Raw genomic sequence first — 22,477 nt, forward strand, 5'->3', positions numbered from 1 at the left:
TTCCATCTCGCTATGACTTCAAAGGTGGGCATTTAAAATTATCTAAGGTAATCGTAAATGGCGGAAGAACCAAATTTACCTTGATTGATTGAAATTTTATCAAGATAATAAAAATGAATATTTTTTTATCTTGTAGATAATTTTAATTCTTCTATTTATACTTATCTACAAGATAAATTTAAATAGTTTGTTTAAACTTTATCATTGTCAAATGTGAAATTGTCATAATGATAATTTTAAATCATTTTTTTTATCTTGTTGATAGTTTTAAATAGCAAAATTTAAATTATCAACAAGATAAATTTAATTCTTCGCCATTTACGATTATCTTAGATAATTTTAAATGGCGACCTTTGCAAGTCATTGAGATGGAACTACGCTGTTTTATAGGGAATAAGAGAGAAAAGCAGCGAACGGCACCATTTAATTTTATCTCAGATAATATTAAATGGCTGAAATAGCCATTTACAATTATCTCAGGTAATTTTAAATTTCGGAATGGAATTAAAATTATCAACAAGACAAAAAAAATTATGTGAAATTATCATTAAGATAAAAAGAATGATTTAAAATTATCATTAAGATAAAATTAATTTTTTTTTATTTTATCATTAAGATAATAAAAATTCGGGCAAAACTTTACTTTAAAATTATACTATTGTTGCACATTAAATGTTAAAACGGCGTTCCATATATTACTGTATGCAGTATTATTTTATACTCGACCTTAGTCAACATAATTGAATTGAAAGAATTTATTGTCTATAATTTCAATTTTTATTACTAACGTTGTGCTAATAATGTTTACCTATTACTTCCAATTTAACCGGAAATTGCACCAATTATTTTTAGGACGTCCTGTATATTATTTATTTTTGAATACAATAAAAGGCCGCTATAAAATATAATAATTATAAAGTTTCTGCTTTTATATCAAATAGAAAAATACTCAGTAAGACAAAAATGGCGACCACGAGAATACAACAAGGTCATTTGATTTTCCAAGGTTAACTTGTTTTCCAATGCAAGAGGGGTTTCTAGTTCCAAATAGTTTGCGGCTGTTCTTCAGCGCGCGGTAAGTAAAGGATATAGGTTCAAACTAAAAGATCTTCTGTGACAGGAATGTTTAAAATAAGTGTCTCTCAGTTTTCTCATAGCTACTCTCCGGGGGTTCCCATATTTCCCATCAAGTTCCTCTTATACGCTTCTAGGGTCTCATAATTTTCAATAAATTCCTCTGAAAGTTTCATATAGATTTTCTGAAATCTATCGTTTCCCGTTTTGAATTTCCGTCGACTTCTTTCTTGTGTATCCTTCAATTTCTCACTAACTAAGTAATAAGTTCCTTTTAGCTTCTCATCAAGTTGCTGTTTCTTTGCTAGTTTTCCAATTCATTTCAGTAATTCGAGAAAATTTATAATTGGAAAAACAACTCATTGGACTTTTCCTGGCACATAATATGGCACTAACCGAGGTACTAACTAAACGATTTGTAAGACACAACAAATCACTTTCAATTCCGGTACCCCTATCGGACGTAGGTATGTATGTAGGTATAGGTATCTAAAATTTTGGAATTTAACCCATGGCACTTCAACCGCCAACCCTTAGGCTATTGTCTTATTAATTATCCACAACTGCTGAGGCAAATTAGCACACATGCTTCTCGTCTTTTTCGCAAAAATTATTGCATACGGGAATTTATTCCCGAAATTCCCGTAATTAAATTTGCTTGTTGCATGAAGAACACCTACTTTTCTCCTTTGGCATCACGCATACCAAAGTGATCATAAAAAGGTGGGAGGGTACCTACTACATCATACAAGTTTATAAAATCTAATTATGATGAAGTGTTTACGCCACTGACAGATAAAACGATCATACTTAGGCAATTGTAATTTAAACGCCTCGTTTCAAAAGGCATGAAGAAGCCAATGAGACCAACAAGAAAGATTGCTCCTCCCTGCTTGTCGAACGGAGGTTGGAGCTTTTAAAGTTCCATTAGTAAACGATTTGCCACCGATTAACATCGCGTTAATCCAACAATTTCGGTGCTTTTGCCGCGTGCGATTTACATCTCCCAGTATTACATTAGTGATAATTCGTAGTCATGGAAGTCCAAATGAACGATACGGCGATCAGTTTGAAAACCGATAAACCGCCGCCCTTAAAGTTTGGTATCGATCGATTATTAGGCTCGGATCAAGACAGTGCACCAAAAAGTATTTCGTCAAATTTACACCACCTACCGAAACCTTTACCAACAGTGGCGGTACCGTGTTCCGATTGTGTAACGTCGTTGTTCAGGTGTTGTAGATTAAGCCCAAATGGTGGTTCCGTATTAAATCATTCCGACGTGTTCGCTCGTCAAAATTTTGGTACAAATTCCTCAAATATTTATACGGTACAACCGATTCGACCGTTTGCGACCCGGCCAGGTAAGACCGCTTTATGTTTGTTTTTGCAAATTTATGGCCTTTGGAAATGCGTTTAACATTTTATTGCACTACCTAATGGGCAATTTTGATCATCGAACGGCTGCTATGTGTATTATGACGAAATTCTTAAATTTACTTCCATTTTCCTCAATAAAGTAGGTAATTAGCACATCATAAAACTCTTAATTACTTTGATTATACACCCATTAATTAGCGTAAAAGATGCGATTTACATATAGTAGTGGCGCTACCACATTTTCACAAGTTTCATCGGCATGTGCAATATAAAATTTAATAAGAAGCATTCAAATTAATTTGTTTGCAGGTTCTGTTTTGGATTCAGATTAAAGTAGGTAATGAAGTTATATGTGAGAGTCAGGGTGAGAGTACAGGGTGAAAATTTTGCCTGGAACCTGGAACACTTTAAAACAACGAGAAAGAAACTTTTTAAGGAATCCAGTCAGTGGTGGGGTCAGGGGTGGCGTACTTCTGCATGAGAAAGGGGACATATTTTTTTTAAATCAACTACTAATTTTTATTTCATGTTCTTAAACAGTACCATTTTTTGGATATAGCATAAACCATAAAAACCTATATTATTACATAATCACATTTAAGAGAAAAACTCAAATGAAAGAAAATAGTTGTGTTAATTAATTTAATAAGTTTACTGGTTTGATCAGGTTTTTTTTGCTGTCATATTTAAACAAGTTAAAAAGTAATCGTAAACTATTTACAAAAAGCGCATTTCCTATTACATTCATTTGCCATTTGTAAGATGCAACTTCTGTTATCGTAAAAATCCGGCCACAAATATGAAAGATTCAGTTTATAAGAAGAATTTCATTCCAATGCTTTTCTAAATAAGAAAGTTGGAACTGCGCATGCGCAAACTTAAATTTGGAAACTAACGTTATATTTTCCTTTGTTCCAAGCGCCTATGTATCAAATTTCAAAATAAAAAAGTTGGCACTGCGCATGCGCAAAATAAAATTTTGAAACTGGCGTTAGACACAATGAAAAGTTATTTTCTGAAATGGTCATAATAAATTATGTTTTTTACTATGTATATGAAGTAGTATCTTTGGTTCAGTATTGTAAAGGAAAATGGTACCTATATTGTTTCCAATGTCAACTTCAGCGATTATATTCGTGATTAAATATGCGCCACCAGTAATCGAACTACTAAATATCAAGGAATGTACCTACCTATAGTGGCGTAGATCTAACTTAAAAAATGTCTACAATCCACTGAGTTAAAGATTTCTATAGGTTAATTGGAGACAACACATAGGAGAATGGATCACATTAAATTTTAAATTGTGATCCTAGAGTAGAAATCAATAATGTACCTACATTAAAAACGCTCGTATTCGGGCCGAAGAAGAGATGTCTGTAGGATTGAAGTTCTCCAGGGGAGGCCCTGCTAACAAACACTCTTCGGTTTTGAATCTATGTGCGATATATGAGTTGCGATTCACTAATTTCCACATATTTTGTAGTTTGTAATTTTCCCTGTTGCTGTTAACAGGATTTTATTACACCAAAAATGAGTCACATCATGTACACTTCACCATTTTTAAGTACTTTTTTAAGTAACATATTATACCCTTAACTTTGGCTATTTCGCTGTTCTAAACTTCTTCCACAAAATTGAACCGTTTTTCGAATATTTATGAGGTACCTAAACTAAATTGCGGCTAAATTTAGAATTGAGGCACAAAGGTTTTGTCTTCCGCTGTCAGACAATTTTTTAGGTACTTTATCCAAAAAACACCAAATGTCATTTTTTTTTAAATTTCAAGTAAAGTATAGCTCTGGCTACCCGAAACTACAACACGGCACGACAGTAGTTAATACCGCCCTGAATACCTCATTCTTTATGTAGCCCCAGAGGAAGAAATCAAGGTGAGTGAAGTCTGGTTATCTTAACCGGCGACCTCCATGAATACGGAAACCTTTCATCAAGTTATTTCCGAACGGAATGGGTGTAATGTGCAGGAACTCCATCTGTCATCCAGCAACTACAGGGACATTTTCCAAGAGTTCCACCAAGTCACCACGAAGGGACCTTTAATAACGGTTGCTGTTGAAGGGCCCCTCTAAGAAGTAACGACCCAGTTTTCCACCCCAAACATTCAGTGACCATCTTTGCTGCTGGCATGCGGGTTTTTATGGTGGAAATTGTCGTGATTAACTGTTAACCAAAAGTGTTCTTTGTTCGATAAAGTGCCTCAAAAAATTATGTGACAGCTTATGCTTCAATTCAAAACTTGGTCGCCGCCGCGGCCGGCGCGATTTGTTAGAAAAAACATGGAAGAGCTCTTTAGTCTGCGCCTCAAGTCATAACATAGCCGCCGGCGCGATTTAGTTTTTCAAAAAAATTTCAAAAACGTGTTCCAGTTAAAAGTAGGTAGATGAGTTTGAGACGCCACTAGAAAACAACACGCCACTCGTGTTCAGAACTATTTTAGAAACATGACGACGTTAATTGTGTACAATTTTGCTACAAGCTCGTTTTGGTATCTTTTATAGTAAATGAATTAAGATCCGAGGAGTCTTAGATGCGGCAATCCAGTCTTACATTTTTTGTAATGAAAAAGTGCGAAACTATGCGGATGGGATGACATATTATAAAAATCGTATTTACACGGCCCCATTCCCAATAATATCTGCATCAGTAGTGCCACCATCTTCGACACATTGAGTAGACTAAGGCCGATTCAACAAAACACATTTGCTATACCAATAATGTTGTGAGTATTGTGTGCCATTTATTGCTGCCGATAAAAAAAATGTGTGCAATTGATCGAGATATTAAAAAAATTAAATGATACGGCGAACCTAAACGATGGCCATGAAAAATTTCAGAATAAATTGCAGCAAATAATTTAATGCTAATTTTGTGCTATGTATTGACGAGGATTACAAATGTTGCGCTATTAGAGATAAAGAACCAAAAGGCCAAGTGAATACAACCAGCATTACGCTGCCGTACTCAGCGATCTGATCAATCGCTCAAAGAAGTACGGTAAAATGTATGTTGTAGGGGTAACTGATATGCTATCATGCGTTGTGTTTATTGTTCACTATATTGGACCAATGCTGTGGTATTTCTTTTTAATGTTAGCAACGTCGGAAACCCAACGTAGTCCGCAATTTTTGGGTCGATTTCGAGTTGCAGAATTTGTTCCATAGTAATACAAGCGATGGTATTATTATCATCATCAGGGCGTTGCTGAGATTTCGGATTTTGGTACGCCCAGATTTGATCGACATGTCTCTTGAAACGCTTGTCGAAGAAATCAATTTTGTAGTGGAGGTCGCCCAGGCGCGAAATGATTGTGCCAGGAACCCACTTGTATTCGCAGGTTAGCCTAGAGAAAATAAACGACTTGTGCTGGCTAAAACTATAGTTACAAACAACCGAATTTACGATTCAAAATTTGCTCGTTGTATGTGATTTTGGTGTACAGATCTTCAGGCTTGAGTAGGTCAAGGCGACCTCGTGGTGATCGTCTCAGAAAGAGTTGTACAGGAGGATATCCAGTGGTAGAGTGCAGGGCTGTCCGTATTGACAAAGAAATTCATTCAGGTTACGTCTTATGGACCATTTTTTTAAGGTAACCCTTGACGATTTGGCCATTTCTTTCGGCTTGATCGTTGGTTGAAGGATAATAAGGAGCAGTAAAATGGTACTTAACACCTCTGTGTTTTAAAAATTCTCTGAACTCAATGGAAACGAACTGAGTGCTATTATCTGAGACGACGATCTGGGGAACTCCATAGGTTGCAAAAAGTTCACTGAGAATTGTGATTGTCGCAGACGCCGTAGTAGCACCTATTTAACATTTTTCCAGCAACGGGACCTGGGTAATCGGCATCCCAAGGTCCGTGGGGACATTCCCATAGTGATGTTCCCGGCGCATGTGCATACTTGGCGCAGTTATCGCAAGATTTTGCAGACGTTTGATGTCTGCACCTGGTCATTACACGATGGAGCGCGCCACGCCTTTCATCAAATCGTTAAGAACGGCTTGTCTAAGTTTAGGCAGAACAATATTATGTTCAAAAACCAAGCATTTACCAATGAGTTCGTATTTCCCTAGATATTTCCTGTCAGGTGCGTAGGATATAAGAACCTGGGGCGAAATCAAACTATTTTTATGTCTTCAAATGCGTTCTCCTCCTTCGGTGTCCATTCAAAACGTTGTAGTGAGTAACCTCTTGACTAAGAACAATTGCAAATCTTCTGGTGACGATGGTTTTGGTGCATCACGAATAGCTTGAATATGTTTTTGTGACTTGTGAAGACCTTCCTCATCGATTTTGTCGCCAAGAAACTCTATTGAAACTCATTTCTCCTTATTAAATTGAAGACCATAAGATTTCATTTGTTTCAAGGCTAAATCGACGATTTTCATGTCTTTTGATACTTTCTGCATGAAAAAATTTCCTTACATTAGGGAGTCCTTGAAGCACGGTTCCATACGTCACTGCCATATTTCAGGAATGTTTGCCGCACCGTAGACTTTGCGCGTGGGCTAAATCAATCCATGGGTTGGGGTAGTGAGTGTCAGGGCTTCAGCAAACTCTTCGTAAACTGGGAGGTGCGTATGGACCCCTGTGTTGTCCAAATGGCTGAAAAAAATGTGTTCAGGTTTGGGGAATAGATGTTCGTCGATAATCGGGTGAGGATTAAGAGTGGGTTTCTAAGTTTTCCATTTTTCTTGGTGATCACATATGTAGTTGACGCCCATTTGGAATACACCACCTTTTTTCAATCATCACGTGTATAGGGAGGCGGTCAAGGCAATTGATTCTAAGCCGTGTATTTATAAATAGAAAGTATTGTTATCTCACTGCTTATGGCACATGGTGCACCAGTGTCGGGATGCACCTTCAATTTGTGCCCGTCGATGAGCACTTCCATTAATGCACGACCCGCTGGATTCCTATCTCCTGACGTTTACCTTTCCAAACAAATCCATATAATCTACATTTTCTTGGTCAATACTTGCAGCTCCAAGAATGTAACTTGTGAGGTTGTAATGTTCCTAGGGGTCTATCAAGACGACACTTTAAACGTTGACTTACCCTATACTTATCTACCTACCTTTCAAGTCGAAACGATGGACGTTTCGCGGCACTTTGGAATTTGGATCGTAGTCGGCTCGATATGGGTGGCACGAATGGACTCCTACGTTGTATAATCGGTTCTTTACGTGTTGGGACGTGAGACATAATCGGGAAGAGAATTAAATAAAAGACAGAACTTTTATGCGTACGAAATGACAAGAACAAATAAATATATTACGCACACAAGACCGTGCCAGAGAAACCTTCTACGGGACAAAAACCCCGGCATAGGCCACACTAAGACATGAAATAAATCACCTACAGCAATAAAATGCAAGAGAAAATACACATAAATAAAACATCTCAAATGGTATGATAAAAATCAGATAATCAAATCAAATGCATAAAATCAAAATACACAAGACATCATAAGTGCAGTGGAAAACATGATAAATCAATTCAGTACAAAAACACATCAAAATACCTGTACGATCAATTGAGATGTACATGTACATAGGAAACATGTAAATGGTGTGACTCTACTCCAGACTTTTTTTTTTTTAATTGCCTTTATTTTATAGTGGGCAGAGTGTTAGCAATTTGCTACTCTTCCCACTCAACCCACTATACAATCACAAACAGCCATGCCTTACCTGGGATTCGAACCCAGGACCCTTGTAGCCAAAGTTAGAGCTTCTAACGTAAGCTCTTCTTCGGTTAACATAAATTAATTTAACACGAAAAGTACATGAGAATGCCAATAGCAAGTATTCATGTGAAAATCGATTATTGCGCAAGCAGAACATATTTTAAATTGAGGAAATGTTAATGAAAGGGCCCCTACTCGCATTGCTAAAATGCTAAGAACTGCAATCCGCAACAGATACAGCGAAAGATCGAACTGTATTAGGTACCTACTCCACGGAGACAGAATGACCCACTCGCACACACAAACATCGAAACATCAAATAAGGGAGCCCCCCTTCGTATAGCTAACGCACAATAAAATAAAATTGTGGCAAGAAATTCAATTATTAATAGTTAGTACAAGAAAGAATAAAATGGTTACTACCTGTAAATACACCTTCAAAACACCACCACCAAAATAATCAAGAATAAAAACCGGGAACCTGTGATGCCTTCCGTCGACCCCGTCGCCATCTTCTTTCTCATTCTCCCCTAGCTTCGTTACCAAAATCCCCTAGTATTCGGCATCTGCGCAAAACGGTCGATTGGTTATATACAGAGCGTATTATATTTTTGTTTCAGATGTAAAAGTGTGTTGCCTAACCATATAAGGGTGGATTATCACAAGGTTGTGCGTTGTGACTGCTATCTACAACCTCGACCGATATGACCTTTTTTCCACAAGTTTTACAATGTTTGTCGAGAAAAAACATACCGACTGCGCGCCCGGCTGAGCTTCTTGCATGTCTTGAGTATCTTGAAATAGTGTTGACCGACCTCCAGATGATGCTTTAAAAGTGTAGTTTCTGCTCACGTTTGATCTGGGGTGTTGTTTATCCTAATTTATTTCCTGGTTCTGGTGCAGGTGTAGTAGTCGCCGAATATTTGATCCCCCCGTAGTGTTTTGTGTCGGTTCAAATTCATGCACAATTTTGTAGGCATCTGTCAAGTTTCCTGGGTTTTTAGTAATAACGTCGCCACGCATTTGGCGTGACCGGAATGTCCAAATCGAAATACAAAAAGAACAAAAAAGCATTGGCCCCAGTCGCACTCCGCCTTGAATTTTTTACATAAATTGCAATCGAATCAATTTAAACATCTTCCTAATTTGAAATTATGTTGCCATAAAACACAAATATCCAACAAACTCCGAGATATGGCAAATTATAACACGTTTTTCTGTAATCTTCAGTCCCCTATCAATCGTATCCTAAACAAAATTGATATTATCAGAACTCAAAGTTTTGAATTCTTAAAATGCGAAGGACTTTCGGGGTAGGACCGTGTCATTTGAAAAAGGGAAGACTAAACCTGGCTATTTAAACCTATTCCGTCAGGAGAAATAAGAAAAATTTTCTATTGAAGATATGATCAATCAATAACATATCAGTAAAATATGTTAAAAAAACATGCACGTACGAACAAAAATCCAACACTTGCAGAAAATCTGATTTTAATTGCACAAAAATTCTAAAAGTAGGCAGAAAGCTAAAAAGTAGAAGATAATAATATTGAACGCTAATAATAATAATAATAACATCTCAAAATTGCGCCAACGAAATCGAAAAACAAAGTTTCTCAATGACTTCCATACCTCATTTTTCAAAATGTGATTCAAAGCATACGCAGAGATGTGAATCTGATATCTCATGTAGAGATGTGCCCGATGGGCGTTATCCGATAATTTTGGTGGCGAGTGTTCCTAAGTAACACGTCTCTTCTGTACAGCACTTGACCATGTTTTCTGTATTTCCATACGACGAAGGATAATAAATAGTCATAGATATTACTATACCTACTAATAACAAATAAGGAGCTTAACTTCTGCTGTTGTCCACGTTATTAATTAAAGAAAGCTGAGCATCGGCTAGTAGATATTCTAAATGATATAATAAACATATTAATACTACATCTTTAAGTTATCACGTTGTGCAATAAAATAATAATTTTAGCTTCTTTAAATTCTTTTATTTAATATAACAGTTTTACAACGCCACACTAAATTATACTACCTGTTCGTCTTTATTTATGATCGATCATAGATCTTAAAATTGTTGTATATTAGAAATGTAAATGAAGGAGATACTCACCAGGTAAAAATCCTTAAAATATATTATCTTTCAATTTAAAAATTAATCTAACGAATACGTTCGTAAACGAGTATCACTATATAAATACTTGTCGTTCCTCTAATACGATCTTAAAAATACTCATTGAGAATCTTTTCTAATGCCATAAAGCATAATCAATTTTTCTTCTAGGAAGCTACTAAATTATAATAATAAAACAACATTCTAAAGGATGGTTTTGGTTGATACGATATTAGTAACCATATAAATAAAATTACCACCTAATTTAGTAGACGTTCTTATTACTTTTACATCAATAAAACTAGTTATGGCTATATTCAATTGCAGAGTCCGTGTAGATAGAACGTATCATTTAAAAATTTTATAGTTTTGTGACGGTATCGAGGTAATAGAAGTTTAGTATAGGTATAACGAGCCTTATATATTGTAGTTGCGATATTTAATTAGGCTATAAAAATAGTTTTTCTTCGACAAAAATTTTATTCCCCTATAAAATTGAAGAATCTATTAGCAAAATTCATAGGTTAAAGCATTGGTAATTTTATTACACGAAATTACGTTCATGAAACCGGCATTGGTATTTGGAGAAGGTTCTAATGGCCTATTTTTATTAGCGTAGGCATGCCGTGTTAAACGCTGATTAAATCAGTAGCAGATTTCTGTCCGATTTCAGAAAAGATGATTATAAGGTTAAAGAATAAGTAAAAATATTGGAATGTTATCCACCAAGCTATTTACCATTTTACTGTGTTTAACCGTCGTTTGTGAAGCCATTAATGCCAGACTTCAGGGAATGCGCATAAAAATGAAATCACACTTAATAATTGTTACTATCTAACGTTGATGAGTTTAACGTACTTTTTTGCAATACAACGTGACGATTTTGACTTTACAATCTAAAAGAGCATCGTTATATTATTTATTATTATTATTCTACACAGTGGGGATTGTTTAAAAATCCCTTACTGAAACGTAAGGTCGAGTTCAATGAGTTTGTAATTATTACTTTAATGCGAAGTACGTTAGTAGTTTTACAGACTCAAGAGATTATTTTACTCTAATTAAGAGTGTGGTTAATTTTAATTGAATTCAAATCTGACTGATTTTTTACTCGGTAACTTAGAACAGTATAACAATTCCGCGAAAAAGATAATGACTCTTGGTCCTTTATTGGGAATGTGCATACCAGAAGGTAAGATCTGAATTGCAATACTGTATGGCCATCTGGAGTATTGAATTCTTTAGTTTACACTTTTTTGAGTTTCTTTTTTAAATGTTCTAACCTTGAAGCTTTAAATCCCGATTTCTCGGTAACTAATCGGTAGGTTTTCAAAAAAATGGTTGTTTAAATAGTAAACCCCTTCCAAATTAAGGGTCATTTGACTTCTCGTGGCATTTCAAAATTTGTGGAGGGTTCCACACCCTTGTGCAGGGTTACTATTGCAATAAGTCAATTGAAGATATATTTACGGTATATAATATCAGATATAGGTATAACACTGTTATATTGTGTTACATAACAGGTTGTTGAGAATTGGTAACGTTCATGTTAAATGTTACATGAGTGTTCTATGGAAACGGCGTAGTGTAGTTACATTACAGTATAATGAAGTTAAGTATGTAACGTAAACTTAATAATAAATGTTTAATGGGCTGCTACAACCACTGTGCCGTTTCGAACGCATGTATGGTGCTAATACAATTGGGCAGATGTTATGCAATCAACCAACGTCATATCTCAGTAGTGTTTGAAGCTCAAACCCTTACAAAGCAAATGGAATTTTTTCTTAATTATTCACTGTCCACAGATGAATATTAGAATGAATATTTACGACCACAATAAATTTTTATTACGTAGCTGTTGTGTACATAATTAGTAAAACATATTTTAATAATAGTTCGGTAGATAAATAAATCTCACAATAAAACGTATGGGTTGTTAGTGAACGTTATTCGTCTAGTAGAAGCTTTAAATCTGTAATCGATGTTCTAAATTATCAGTACCCGGATGTAATCATATGTCAGGATACTTTAACACCAATAAACACTCAGGACTTTGTCTGGTAAATCTCACTCGCGAACAGTATGCATATACAAACATTGTGATCTAATGCTACCACACGCACGCATACTTAATCTTCGTATGCAATCTTCAACATTGTTCATGGGATTGCAATGTTTTTCAATACAAACGTTAATAACCCAAACGGCTCAGTTGTCTAATAATAAAAGCGAATCTCTATGGCCGGGTTGTTAATAATACAAGCTTTTATTGTGCTTAAAACTAAACGTTTATAACCGATGATGAGCCCCAAATTTTATGTGATTTCTAATCTAAACAGCTTGGGGTTTAATGTTATCGTAAACACACGCCCGACACTTTAGTTTACAGTAGTTTTCTTTAATATTTCTGTTTGTTTATTCAGGATTGTTAAGTGTTTATATGATACTAATAGACATGTATCTATATTAAGCCCATTTGTACGAATTCTTTCTTCATTCCACGCAAGATGTGAGCGCTTTGTATAACAAACGCAGAAATAAGGCAGGCGCCGCTAATTCGTCTCTCTTAAAATGAGGTAAAGAGTTGTTGCGAGACGCGTAACGTCATCACAAAATTTTCATTTCATTTAACGCCAAACGATTGATGGGTTTATTCTCTACCTAAATAATTAATATAATTAGGGGTCGGGATTTTAACTGTAGGTATCATATTGGAAAAGCCCAAGAAGGGTTTTCTTCTTGAATAGCTTCGGAACAAGTTTAGACTTGCATGTTTGTTGCCTTTGTTTTGTACTGCGAAGTAAACTGTCATGTTTATTTATTTCTGTATTTTCGAAATGGCTCGTTAGGGTTGGTTGCATTAATTTTAATTTTTCTAAACAATGCAAAAAAAATGTGTTTATACATCCATTTGAATGAGAATTCTGCTGTTGTGTATCGCACAATTACCATCTGCGAGATAAGACGGCCCTATTATCGACAAAAAATAGTGAAACCATGAGTGAAACCCAATTTGATTTGCATACATCGAAAATTCGAGTGTTCTCGAAAAGCCTACAACAAAACACACCATATTTCTCGGAAACATTGGGTCACACCCGCCTAGTTTCTTTATCGCCAATGACTAATCTTTCATGGTGCCCCGACGTCTATCAGGATTACTGGAATATTCGCTACAATAATAATAATAATAATAAAACCAATGTTAATTTTTTCCAGTACTAACGTTGCACGATAAAATTTCAGTGGTCAGTTTTCTGTTTTAACTAACTTACCACTCCCTTAACTATTTTTTTTATTATACCTGCAATATAATTTAAAAATAAGGGAAATAAAATGAAGTCATATTGACGTTATATTCAAATAGTTGGCTTATTGCAGCAGCAGAAGAAAAGTTGGTACCTGTAAAATCCTAATGCAAAAGCCTAATATATAGAATATGAAAAGTAGTTGGCGTGGATTAAATAAGAAGCAGCTTTCAACCAAAGTCTTAAATGCTTCGTTCATGCTGCCATATATGAAGGAAATGTCAAAAGTGGGTATTTAATCTTCTACCGTTTGGTGCATTCATTCAAAACGTCAATCAATACTGCGATTAAAAAGTGGAACAGATTTGGCAGCATACCTACTCTAAATCACATACATTTAGGATACGAGCCAAAGCGCTAAATTATAGTTGCATATGCCATATTAGAAATAACGTTAGTTAGCAACTTTTAAAACTCGCCGTGCTTTAATCGCATTTTAGGTATGTTTTGCAATTGACGGCTACCTGCGACTGTTTTTATACTGGACGATCTATAGCAAGGGAACTTTTTTGGAAATAGGATGCAAAATGTCAGAATTCTCTTTTTTAAACATCGATTCTGATCCAGGTCAATTAAAAAATTAGTTAATTAGGAACAATAATGGCGATATCACTTGGGTCGTACTCGAAGAATGGTCCATTTTGGTGATCCTAATTGGTTGAAAGGACGATCGACGCAAAATTCTGGGTCCCCTAAATGAATGCTGCTGCTGTTATTTTGGAATTCAAACAAACATCATTCACAAATTAATTGATACGGCGCCGGCGGTAAGCGTCAAAATAACATAAAAGTGGATTCTGTGGTGCAGTTTACTTTTAGTCCATTTTTCTAGTTTTCAAGGTTATTGTATTTTACTACGTGTTTTAAAACTAGCTAGCCATATTCACCACCAATTCCTTATCTCGCAAATAAAAATTTTGGACACTCGGTAATTTTTTTTTGGCGATTCACTTATCTGCTCGCGACTTGACGCAAACACTCTCACGACTGTTAACGCGAATTTCACCGCGACTTCATCTGAATTTTTCTCTCTCGCGCTTTCACGCGAGCTCTTTTGAAGTTTAGTCTGAAGCGCATCACGATTCTCTTCCAACAACCAAATTCCAACTACTATATTTTTGTCTGCCAATCAAAGTTATTTTATTCGTTCAAGCAGATTCCTTGACAGCCATAAGTCGACAACCCGTGGGTAATTTCCCTAAAAGTCATCATGAATACGCTACGTCGCAACCTCGATAATCCCGACTGTAAAATAAAGAAAATCCCTGTAATCCTACAACTAACTAGCGCCTTAAGCTTTCAAAGCTTTCAAAAGATGTTCAGGGTCGTAACCCAGGACAGCTCGTCCACATACAAAATACAAAAAGTATAGAAACACCTGCCAAATAACGAGATCACTCTTTACATCTTGTGTCGCCCAATTTATGAAATCGTACCCCAAACAAACTCCAGACCGTAAACTGGGAGAAACTTTAGCTACCAAACCAATAAAAATACTCGCCCATGCCCAGGTGTCATTTTTTACAAAGCAGCCCCTGCCTAATTGAAAATGGGAAAATGGCAAACAACGTGTTGGGAAGAACCCAACTCTGACGCTGTACCGAGGGACGATACTTACCTAGATACCCAGACCACCCTAATGTTGCTCTGCTTTCCGAGAAGCAACGCGGTTTGAAGAACCTACAGAGGTAACCACGTAATAATAACATTCAATCGTCTATCCTGAAGAATCGCTTACGTTGCCAGGACCTTCAGCATTACTGATACACTACTACACAAGAACCCGCCCCTGCCCTGGTACTACCATGTGTAAGATTACTATTGCCTAAAATCGTCTTAATCAACTAATCAAGAAATGAGTTATATTCGGTAAAATAGAAATCACATAATCCACCAACACCTCTAAAACTTCTGCGCTAGGCTTGGGGTTGACTTACTGGTGTTTAGTCGTTAAGGAATAGAATTGACGAACAGTTTTTTAAAATCACTTTTCAAACAAAAGGTATAATACACATTTGAAGATTAGGGCTTCGGGTCGCAAAGTGTCCCCCGTCTACTAGTGAGTGATCTCATTTTGCATGTAGTTAATTGAAAAAGTCGAAAATAACAAAAAAAAGTAACGATTTAACGAAAGCCCAATCTTGAAATGAGTATAACTTGTTTGAAAAGTAATCTTAAAAAACCGTCAATTTTGTTGTTCCTTAATTTATTAAGTATGTACACAACGAATTTCGTGGAATTCTCTCCATTTTCGTTGTCCGGCAAGAAAATGCAGTGGAATTTTTTTTCGAAGTTTCAAAAACTAAATTCAGTTTCGTGATTTTCATGTTCAAAAACTGCCCAGATACCAAATTTCGTCGAAATCAGCTCATATTTAGGGGTGCGCCCTTTCGTGGTAAGAATTTTGAAATTTGTTTTGCAAAATCGGAAAGGGCATACCCGAAAACCAGTCTTTCTAACTCATAGCTTCTGAGAAAGAAATTAAAGAAGAAATGCGCCAATTTTTTGGGGGTGGCTCCCAAACGAACCACTTGGACCCTCGGTTTATATGGAAAAAAAATGCTTGTTTTGATCCCCTCTACCCCCACTCTCCATCTACCCAAATTTTATACTTATATGTAACACCTGTAGTGTGTAATTAAGGTGCGCATATTACTGTTTTTGCAAAGTGATCATTGATCAAATTACCGGACCTTTTTTAATCAAAAAATCGTACAAAAAGGGTCACTATACGCAAAAAATTGTGTATATTTATCACTTATTTGCTTGATTAATTCGAGTTTCGCCCTTGTGGCCTTGTTAATCAAACTGCAAATTTATATATGAAAAAAAGTATCACTTTCAAAACTGGTACAAACAACTATTATCACATTCTTTATAGATCGTTATATATTGAATTGATGCAATCTTCGTTACCTACTAAAACGGAAATCTATGTTTAACATTTTTTAAGCAATCAATGAAGGGAAAGCCATCTAATTTTACTGTTCCTCTGTGTGCGCAATTAAACTATAGACCGTATATTATGCACTTTGCGTTTCTACATTATAATAGCAATCTAGTTACATAAAAAAATAAATTTTGCTCAGGTAAGGTGTATCGGCCGCGCCACTTGTATAGCTTCCGTAAGCTTTGTTAATATTTGACCATTTATTTGTAAGATTCTTCATAGTTTTCTTAGATAAAAGACAATTAATAATTAAAAATGTAACTACTGCATAATTTTCGTTTTCCTCCACTTTCTACAAAAACTATTAGATAAAGTAATTGGGAACTGTCCCTATTTTTCAATGTTGAATGTAACAGTAAAAATTTTTTGAACATTTATGCAAATCTTAAAAATAATGAGTTTGTCTCGTTTGATTTATGTAAAATGCAATTTAGCACCTAACATCTTTCCAAAAATGTCGAAGAAACAAATAAATTAAGAACCGTTTAGATACGTCCTATCGTCAAAATCCCATTTAAAATAATGATGTATGAGTCAACCTCTATCAGATAGACCTAGAAAGGTGGATGTAAAATACAAAATGTTCATCGAATACTATAATCGACATCGAATACATCATAAATTGGGACAATTTTTAAAAATCAACAAAAGAAATAAATTGTTTCCTATTATTGTGTTCTTTTGTCCGTCCGTCCGGACCCACTTCAGTGGTTTTGAACTACTTTTTGAGTAATGAAATGTTATGCAATAGGTATTTTCGTTGAAATTGTTTTGGTAAACACTAGTTCTACCCTACATGCAGTGGTGTAGTGCCAAATTTAGCAGTGCCGGAGCTCTTAAAATGTAGGCAACCAAGGGTATCGAATACACCCCCCCCCAAGCAAAATTGGGGTCCAGAAAATTTTTTAAAAATTTGCAGTAAAATAAATGGGTTTTGAAACAATTTCAGTTCGTAGATTTTTGAATAAATTATTGCTCTAAAGGTGTAAGGCTTATCTAAGTCGCAAATATCATTAGTTATCATCACTTATCTTATCTCCGTCTCCTATCCTGTGCCGGAGCGCCGCTTCCCTCTCACAAGCAGTGCCGGAGCAGCGCTCCGCTGCGCCCCGGCTCCACTACACCACTGCCTACATGGTATTCTAATGAAAGATCTCGACGAACTGGCACCCTCCGCCCCGACCGCTATCACTTTGGCTATAATTTTTTTCTTTTTTCAATTTAATAGAGCTATTCAAGGTATTGTAATGAAACTTTTCAATAAAAGGAATTAGTTTTAGTAGGTATGAATACAATGTTAAAAACCCAAGTGAGTTACCAGGGCTGTTAAAGTTTGGCCGCCCATCGAATATTGTTTATTGGGGTCCACTAAACAAATTTGGAAGGGAGGCCGGTGGATCCACCTGTAACTTCCAGTTTGATGACGTCATAAAGTTCGCAATTTCCCTAATTCGGAAAAATGTTTCTATCTCAGTAACCACTTGTCCGATTTTCATGATCCTGGGCGCATTCGAAAGATATTAAAATAAGACAGAACTTTTATGAGAAGTGCAAATCGCGTTCCGCGAACGGTTTTCGCAAAATTTGATAAAATTTGAAAAATTTACGAATTATTTTTTTCACAGGTAAAACGTTATTAATATTTGTAATTTACGCAAAACATTATTATAATCTGCTCCTTTCTCTTTTAAACCAATTCCCATTCACTTTCGGGATTTAAAAATATTACCAACATCCCTTCTTTCTCAATTTATTGCTGGAAAGTTTGTCGTAAACAGATCAAGAAGCCAATTTTCAATCATTGCTATCGATCAGAGTCACGAACAAATAAACAAGATAATTAAGGGAAGTGGAGACCTAATTGGTTTGACCCAAGATCCAATATCAATGATGAACTGGTCATTGTACAGTCCCGATGTGTGTAAAAGAGTCGCAGACTTCAAAACAGCCTCAAACGCGCAAGAAGATGTGGACTACGACCTCTTTCACCACGATGAAGGTCTGAAGAATCAGAACGACTTTCTTACTGATGTAAAGTCTATGACTGATGCTATGTTACTGCGCATGGAAATCCATTCACCGAGTTTGGAAGCGAACTCAGCAATCTCCAAGGTGCAATAAGTGAAGATAGGCAATCCGTGGCAAGAAAGTGGGATGATTCAATACAAAACTTACGTAAAGAAGATCATCATCGATAGGACTAAAACAATTGATGTTTCTATAAAGAAAAATATCTTCCATCTGTTCCAAGCACCAAAGAGGAAGAGAACACAGCCACAAAAAATTGGAATGTTAAGAGAAACTGCGTCTGTTCCAGGCAAGATGTACGTAGCCACACAGTCAAAGAAAGGATGCATCGATGAGTTTTTCGCACATGAAGTGCAAGAATTTACCCCTTCCCTAGTTCTTCTGGAAAAATGTACCGCTAAAGAAGTCAGATATTCTAGATTGCCCACATAAAGAGGTTATTGCTATACAGCCTCCCGATGATGTGACAGATCTTCCTTCTGTGTACGATGCAGTTATTGTAGATGGAGGCGCTCTCATTCACTCTGCTTCCCCGGGGTGCTTCAACTTTTGAGGAATACGGTAACAGATGTTTTTTAAAATACATTGACAATGAGCTGAGGAAAGCAAGCAGACTACACATACTTAGTGTGGGACTCATACTAGGAAGGAGAGACAAGAAACGACCATGGCAGCGGTTTTCGACTGAAGATTGGCCCAAATGTTCGAATTTCGAAGTGTTGGTCTACATTTCTCTGCCTTCAAAATTGAGTTGTTTCAGTATTTAAACGAAATAGCGATTTCAAGCTTTCAGCTTCCGAATTGTGGTCTATACATCACACATGGCGAATTTGTCAAGTAGGTCGGACCTGAGAAAGAGATGCTGGCTATGATTGACCACGAGGAGGCTGATACGAAAATCGTCTTTCATGTGATAGGTACATGCATTGACCGAGGGAAAAAAACAGTACACGTACGAACGTGTGATGCCAATGTCGTAGTTATTTTGGTTCATCATTTTTTACCCTTCGACGGTATATCTGAAAAATCTTCATTGATATTGGATCAGGAAATAACCGAAAATTTATGGAAGTCGAAAAAATGGCGATGTCCTCGGCCCAAATCATTGCATTGCTCTACCTCTCTTTGTCACTATAACAGGATGTGACTACATCATCTTTCAGAGGTAGATAAAAAAATCCAAAAAGTACCTACTTTTTGGACAGTTACCATGGTGATACCGACGACTCCCGAAATCGCCCATTTTTTGCACCAAAAAGTGTGACAAAATAGCGTCTTATTCAGGTGGTGGAGAAAAAATATTTCACTGGTGTGATACAATAGGGTTAGAGAATAAGGGACCTGTGAGATACAATTTACTATTTGTACAGAACTTATTGTTGCAAAATTTCTAATCTACATTAATATTTCCCGAGATATTTCCTTATTACTGTATTTTCTTGCATATTATTTTATTAGAAGTCCATTTTTTAAACATTTATATACGCAAAATATGGGTGGCTGATGTATTAGAATAACGGATTACATCTCGGTAAGTATAATGGAAGCAATTTTTATTGGCCGGGATTATTAGGTTTAAAAGAGAAAGAAACAAATTCCAAAAATGTTTTTTTGTGATTTACAAGTATCCAAATAAAAAAGGAATTTTTTTCAAATTTTGCGAAAAACCGTAGGTGAAACAGGTTATAAAAATGTTTATTCGTAAGTTACAAATTTTAATAACGTTTTACCCGTGTCACAAAGAAAAAAAATAATTCGCGAATTTTTTTAATTTTACCAAATTTCGCGAAAACCGTTCGCGAAACGCAATTTGCATTTCTCATAAAAGTTCTGTCTTATTTTAAAATCTTTCCGATGAGCCCAAGATCATGAAAATGAGACAAGTGGTTACTGAGATAGAAGCATTTTTCTGAATTAGCGAAATTGCGCACTTTATGACGTCATGAAACCGGAAGTTACCGGTGGATCCACCGGCCTCCCTTCCAAATTTGATTAGAGGGTTCCAATAAACAATATTCGATGGGCGGCCAAACTTTAACAGCCATGGTAACTCACTAGTGTATATTCATACCTACTATTTATATTAACTACCGCTTTCTTCCCCATTCCCAGTCAAGATCGATTATAATTTCTCATATCACAAGAACGGAGTGAGAGCACTCACAAAGACAAAAAAGATCGCCCGTCTATCTGTTGTTGCATGCTATAGCTCAGTCTCTAGACCTCATATCGGCTTCGAGTTTTCTCTATATGAAAGCTTATGGGGTCCAGGTATCAAAAAGTTACTTTCTCATTTATAGCGTTGTTGCTCTAAATCGGTCAAATCGCTAATTGGGGACCAATTTTCTTGAGAAAGCTTATGGGTTCCAAATGTGCAACTATCGAAAATTAATTTTGGCATCAATCACCTTATTGCCTTAAATCGATCTAAATCCTCATTTATACGCCAATTTTCTTGGGAAAAAGAACAAACTCGATTACTAGATGTCCGTCTGTCTATGTTAATCAGTTGCGCTGGCAATACCCATGTAGTAGAGCTTTTGGTTTACTTGTTCTTACAAAGTACAGTTCGCATAATTTGGTATCTGGGAAACACAACCACGGAAACACACAATAAACCTAACTTATTTAATAATAGAAAACTCGTCTTTTCTTTTTATTAAAATTTTAAAGAAATATTCGATCATTTATCAGCATGCTGCATTGCGTCATATGAAGCAGGTTTTCAAGAGCGGGCAAAGTGGGTCCCAGTGGGGCCCGCTCTTGCCTCCCTCTGACTACGGCTCTGGGGTGGCGTGCGTACACCTCCCCATGACGTGGGATATTATTTTTCGATAGGATCGAAACGATCATGCTTTTAAGGTAATATGTAATATGTGAGTAAAGTTCATATAACAAATTTGTTTTCTCGTCTGAAATTTTTTATTCTGCTAACCTGTAACGGCTTTAATTTTACTTCTCCCGTTTACATTAGGAAACTTACATATGCGCCACCCTGAATTTAAAAAAAACTTCTTTACTAAAATCAAAATAACTTTGTCGGCAGCTACTGGCTTAAAACTCCCACCTAGTCATTAGCTTTAATTTTGTTGTATCAGACAAAGCCCTCGTTTTGTAGTAAACTTGTTGTTTGTTCATCAGAGTTTCTAAAGACAGTGTGCTGTTTCTGCCGAAAAATTGGTACATCAATAATTAAAGAATTCTTATCAATACATATCGACATGAGTTTTATATGTTGTTTGTTCATCACGTAAAACCGTAACACAGTTTTGCTAAACCTAAATTACCTATTCTTCCGTTTGCAGCAATAAGGATACCCCCACTACCTCAATCCACAACAGCCACAACGAACGTTAATTCGACAACCTGCACAGCGCCCATCGGAAAACGGAAGAGATCATGGTCGAGAGCGGTGTTTAGTAACTTGCAAAGGAAAGGTTTAGAAAGACGGTTTCAACTGCAAAAGTACATCACAAAACCGGATCGTCGTCAGTTAGCCGCGACGCTTGGACTGACGGATGCCCAGGTTAAGGTGTGGTTTCAAAACAGGCGAATGAAATGGAGACACTCGAAGGAAGCAAATAAGACGGGCGAAAATGCGGCAGACTCGCCACAGGAACATGATGTCCATATTGATGTGGATTCAATAACAGATGTTGACTGATTCAATGTGCTATTTTTAAATTGTGTACCTATATATAGTAGAAATATAATTTTATGTTATTTAGATACTTCAATCTTTATTTTGTTGTGACTGAGTCCACTTTAAACACTGCAGATGCAACGTTTACAACGTATCAATGCCACCAATGCCCAAATCCTCACTGAGGAGTATACCTACTGGGAACTGGGACTTACTGGGATGAATCTGCAACAACTGGAATACCGGCATTT

General features: G+C 36.2%; 1 protein-coding gene across 1 annotated transcript; it reads left to right on the forward strand.

The window, feature by feature from the left end:
• Positions 1 to 1,941: 1,941 nt before the first annotated feature.
• LOC116167542 (H2.0-like homeobox protein) lies at positions 1,942 to 22,290 on the forward strand. Its single transcript, XM_031482925.1, has 2 exons — positions 1,942 to 2,438; positions 21,889 to 22,290. Exons 1-2 carry the CDS (start codon positions 2,111 to 2,113, stop codon positions 22,245 to 22,247), a joined length of 687 nt encoding a protein of 228 aa, XP_031338785.1. The 5' UTR covers positions 1,942 to 2,110; the 3' UTR covers positions 22,248 to 22,290.
• Positions 22,291 to 22,477: the final 187 nt, after the last annotated feature.

Source organism: Photinus pyralis, unplaced genomic scaffold, assembly GCF_008802855.1.
Source record: "Photinus pyralis isolate 1611_PpyrPB1 unplaced genomic scaffold, Ppyr1.3 Ppyr1.4_LG4, whole genome shotgun sequence".
NCBI lineage: Eukaryota > Metazoa > Arthropoda > Insecta > Coleoptera > Lampyridae > Photinus > Photinus pyralis.

Excerpts from the sequence above, each read along its gene's own strand:
- LOC116167542 (XM_031482925.1), top strand. The coding sequence starts at position 2,111 with ATGGAAGTCCAAATGAACGATACGGCGATCAGTTTGAAAACCGATAAA. Across the intron at positions 2,439-21,888 it reads ACCGTTTGCGACCCGGCCAG|CAATAAGGATACCCCCACTA; the intron begins GTAAGACCGCTT and ends TTCCGTTTGCAG.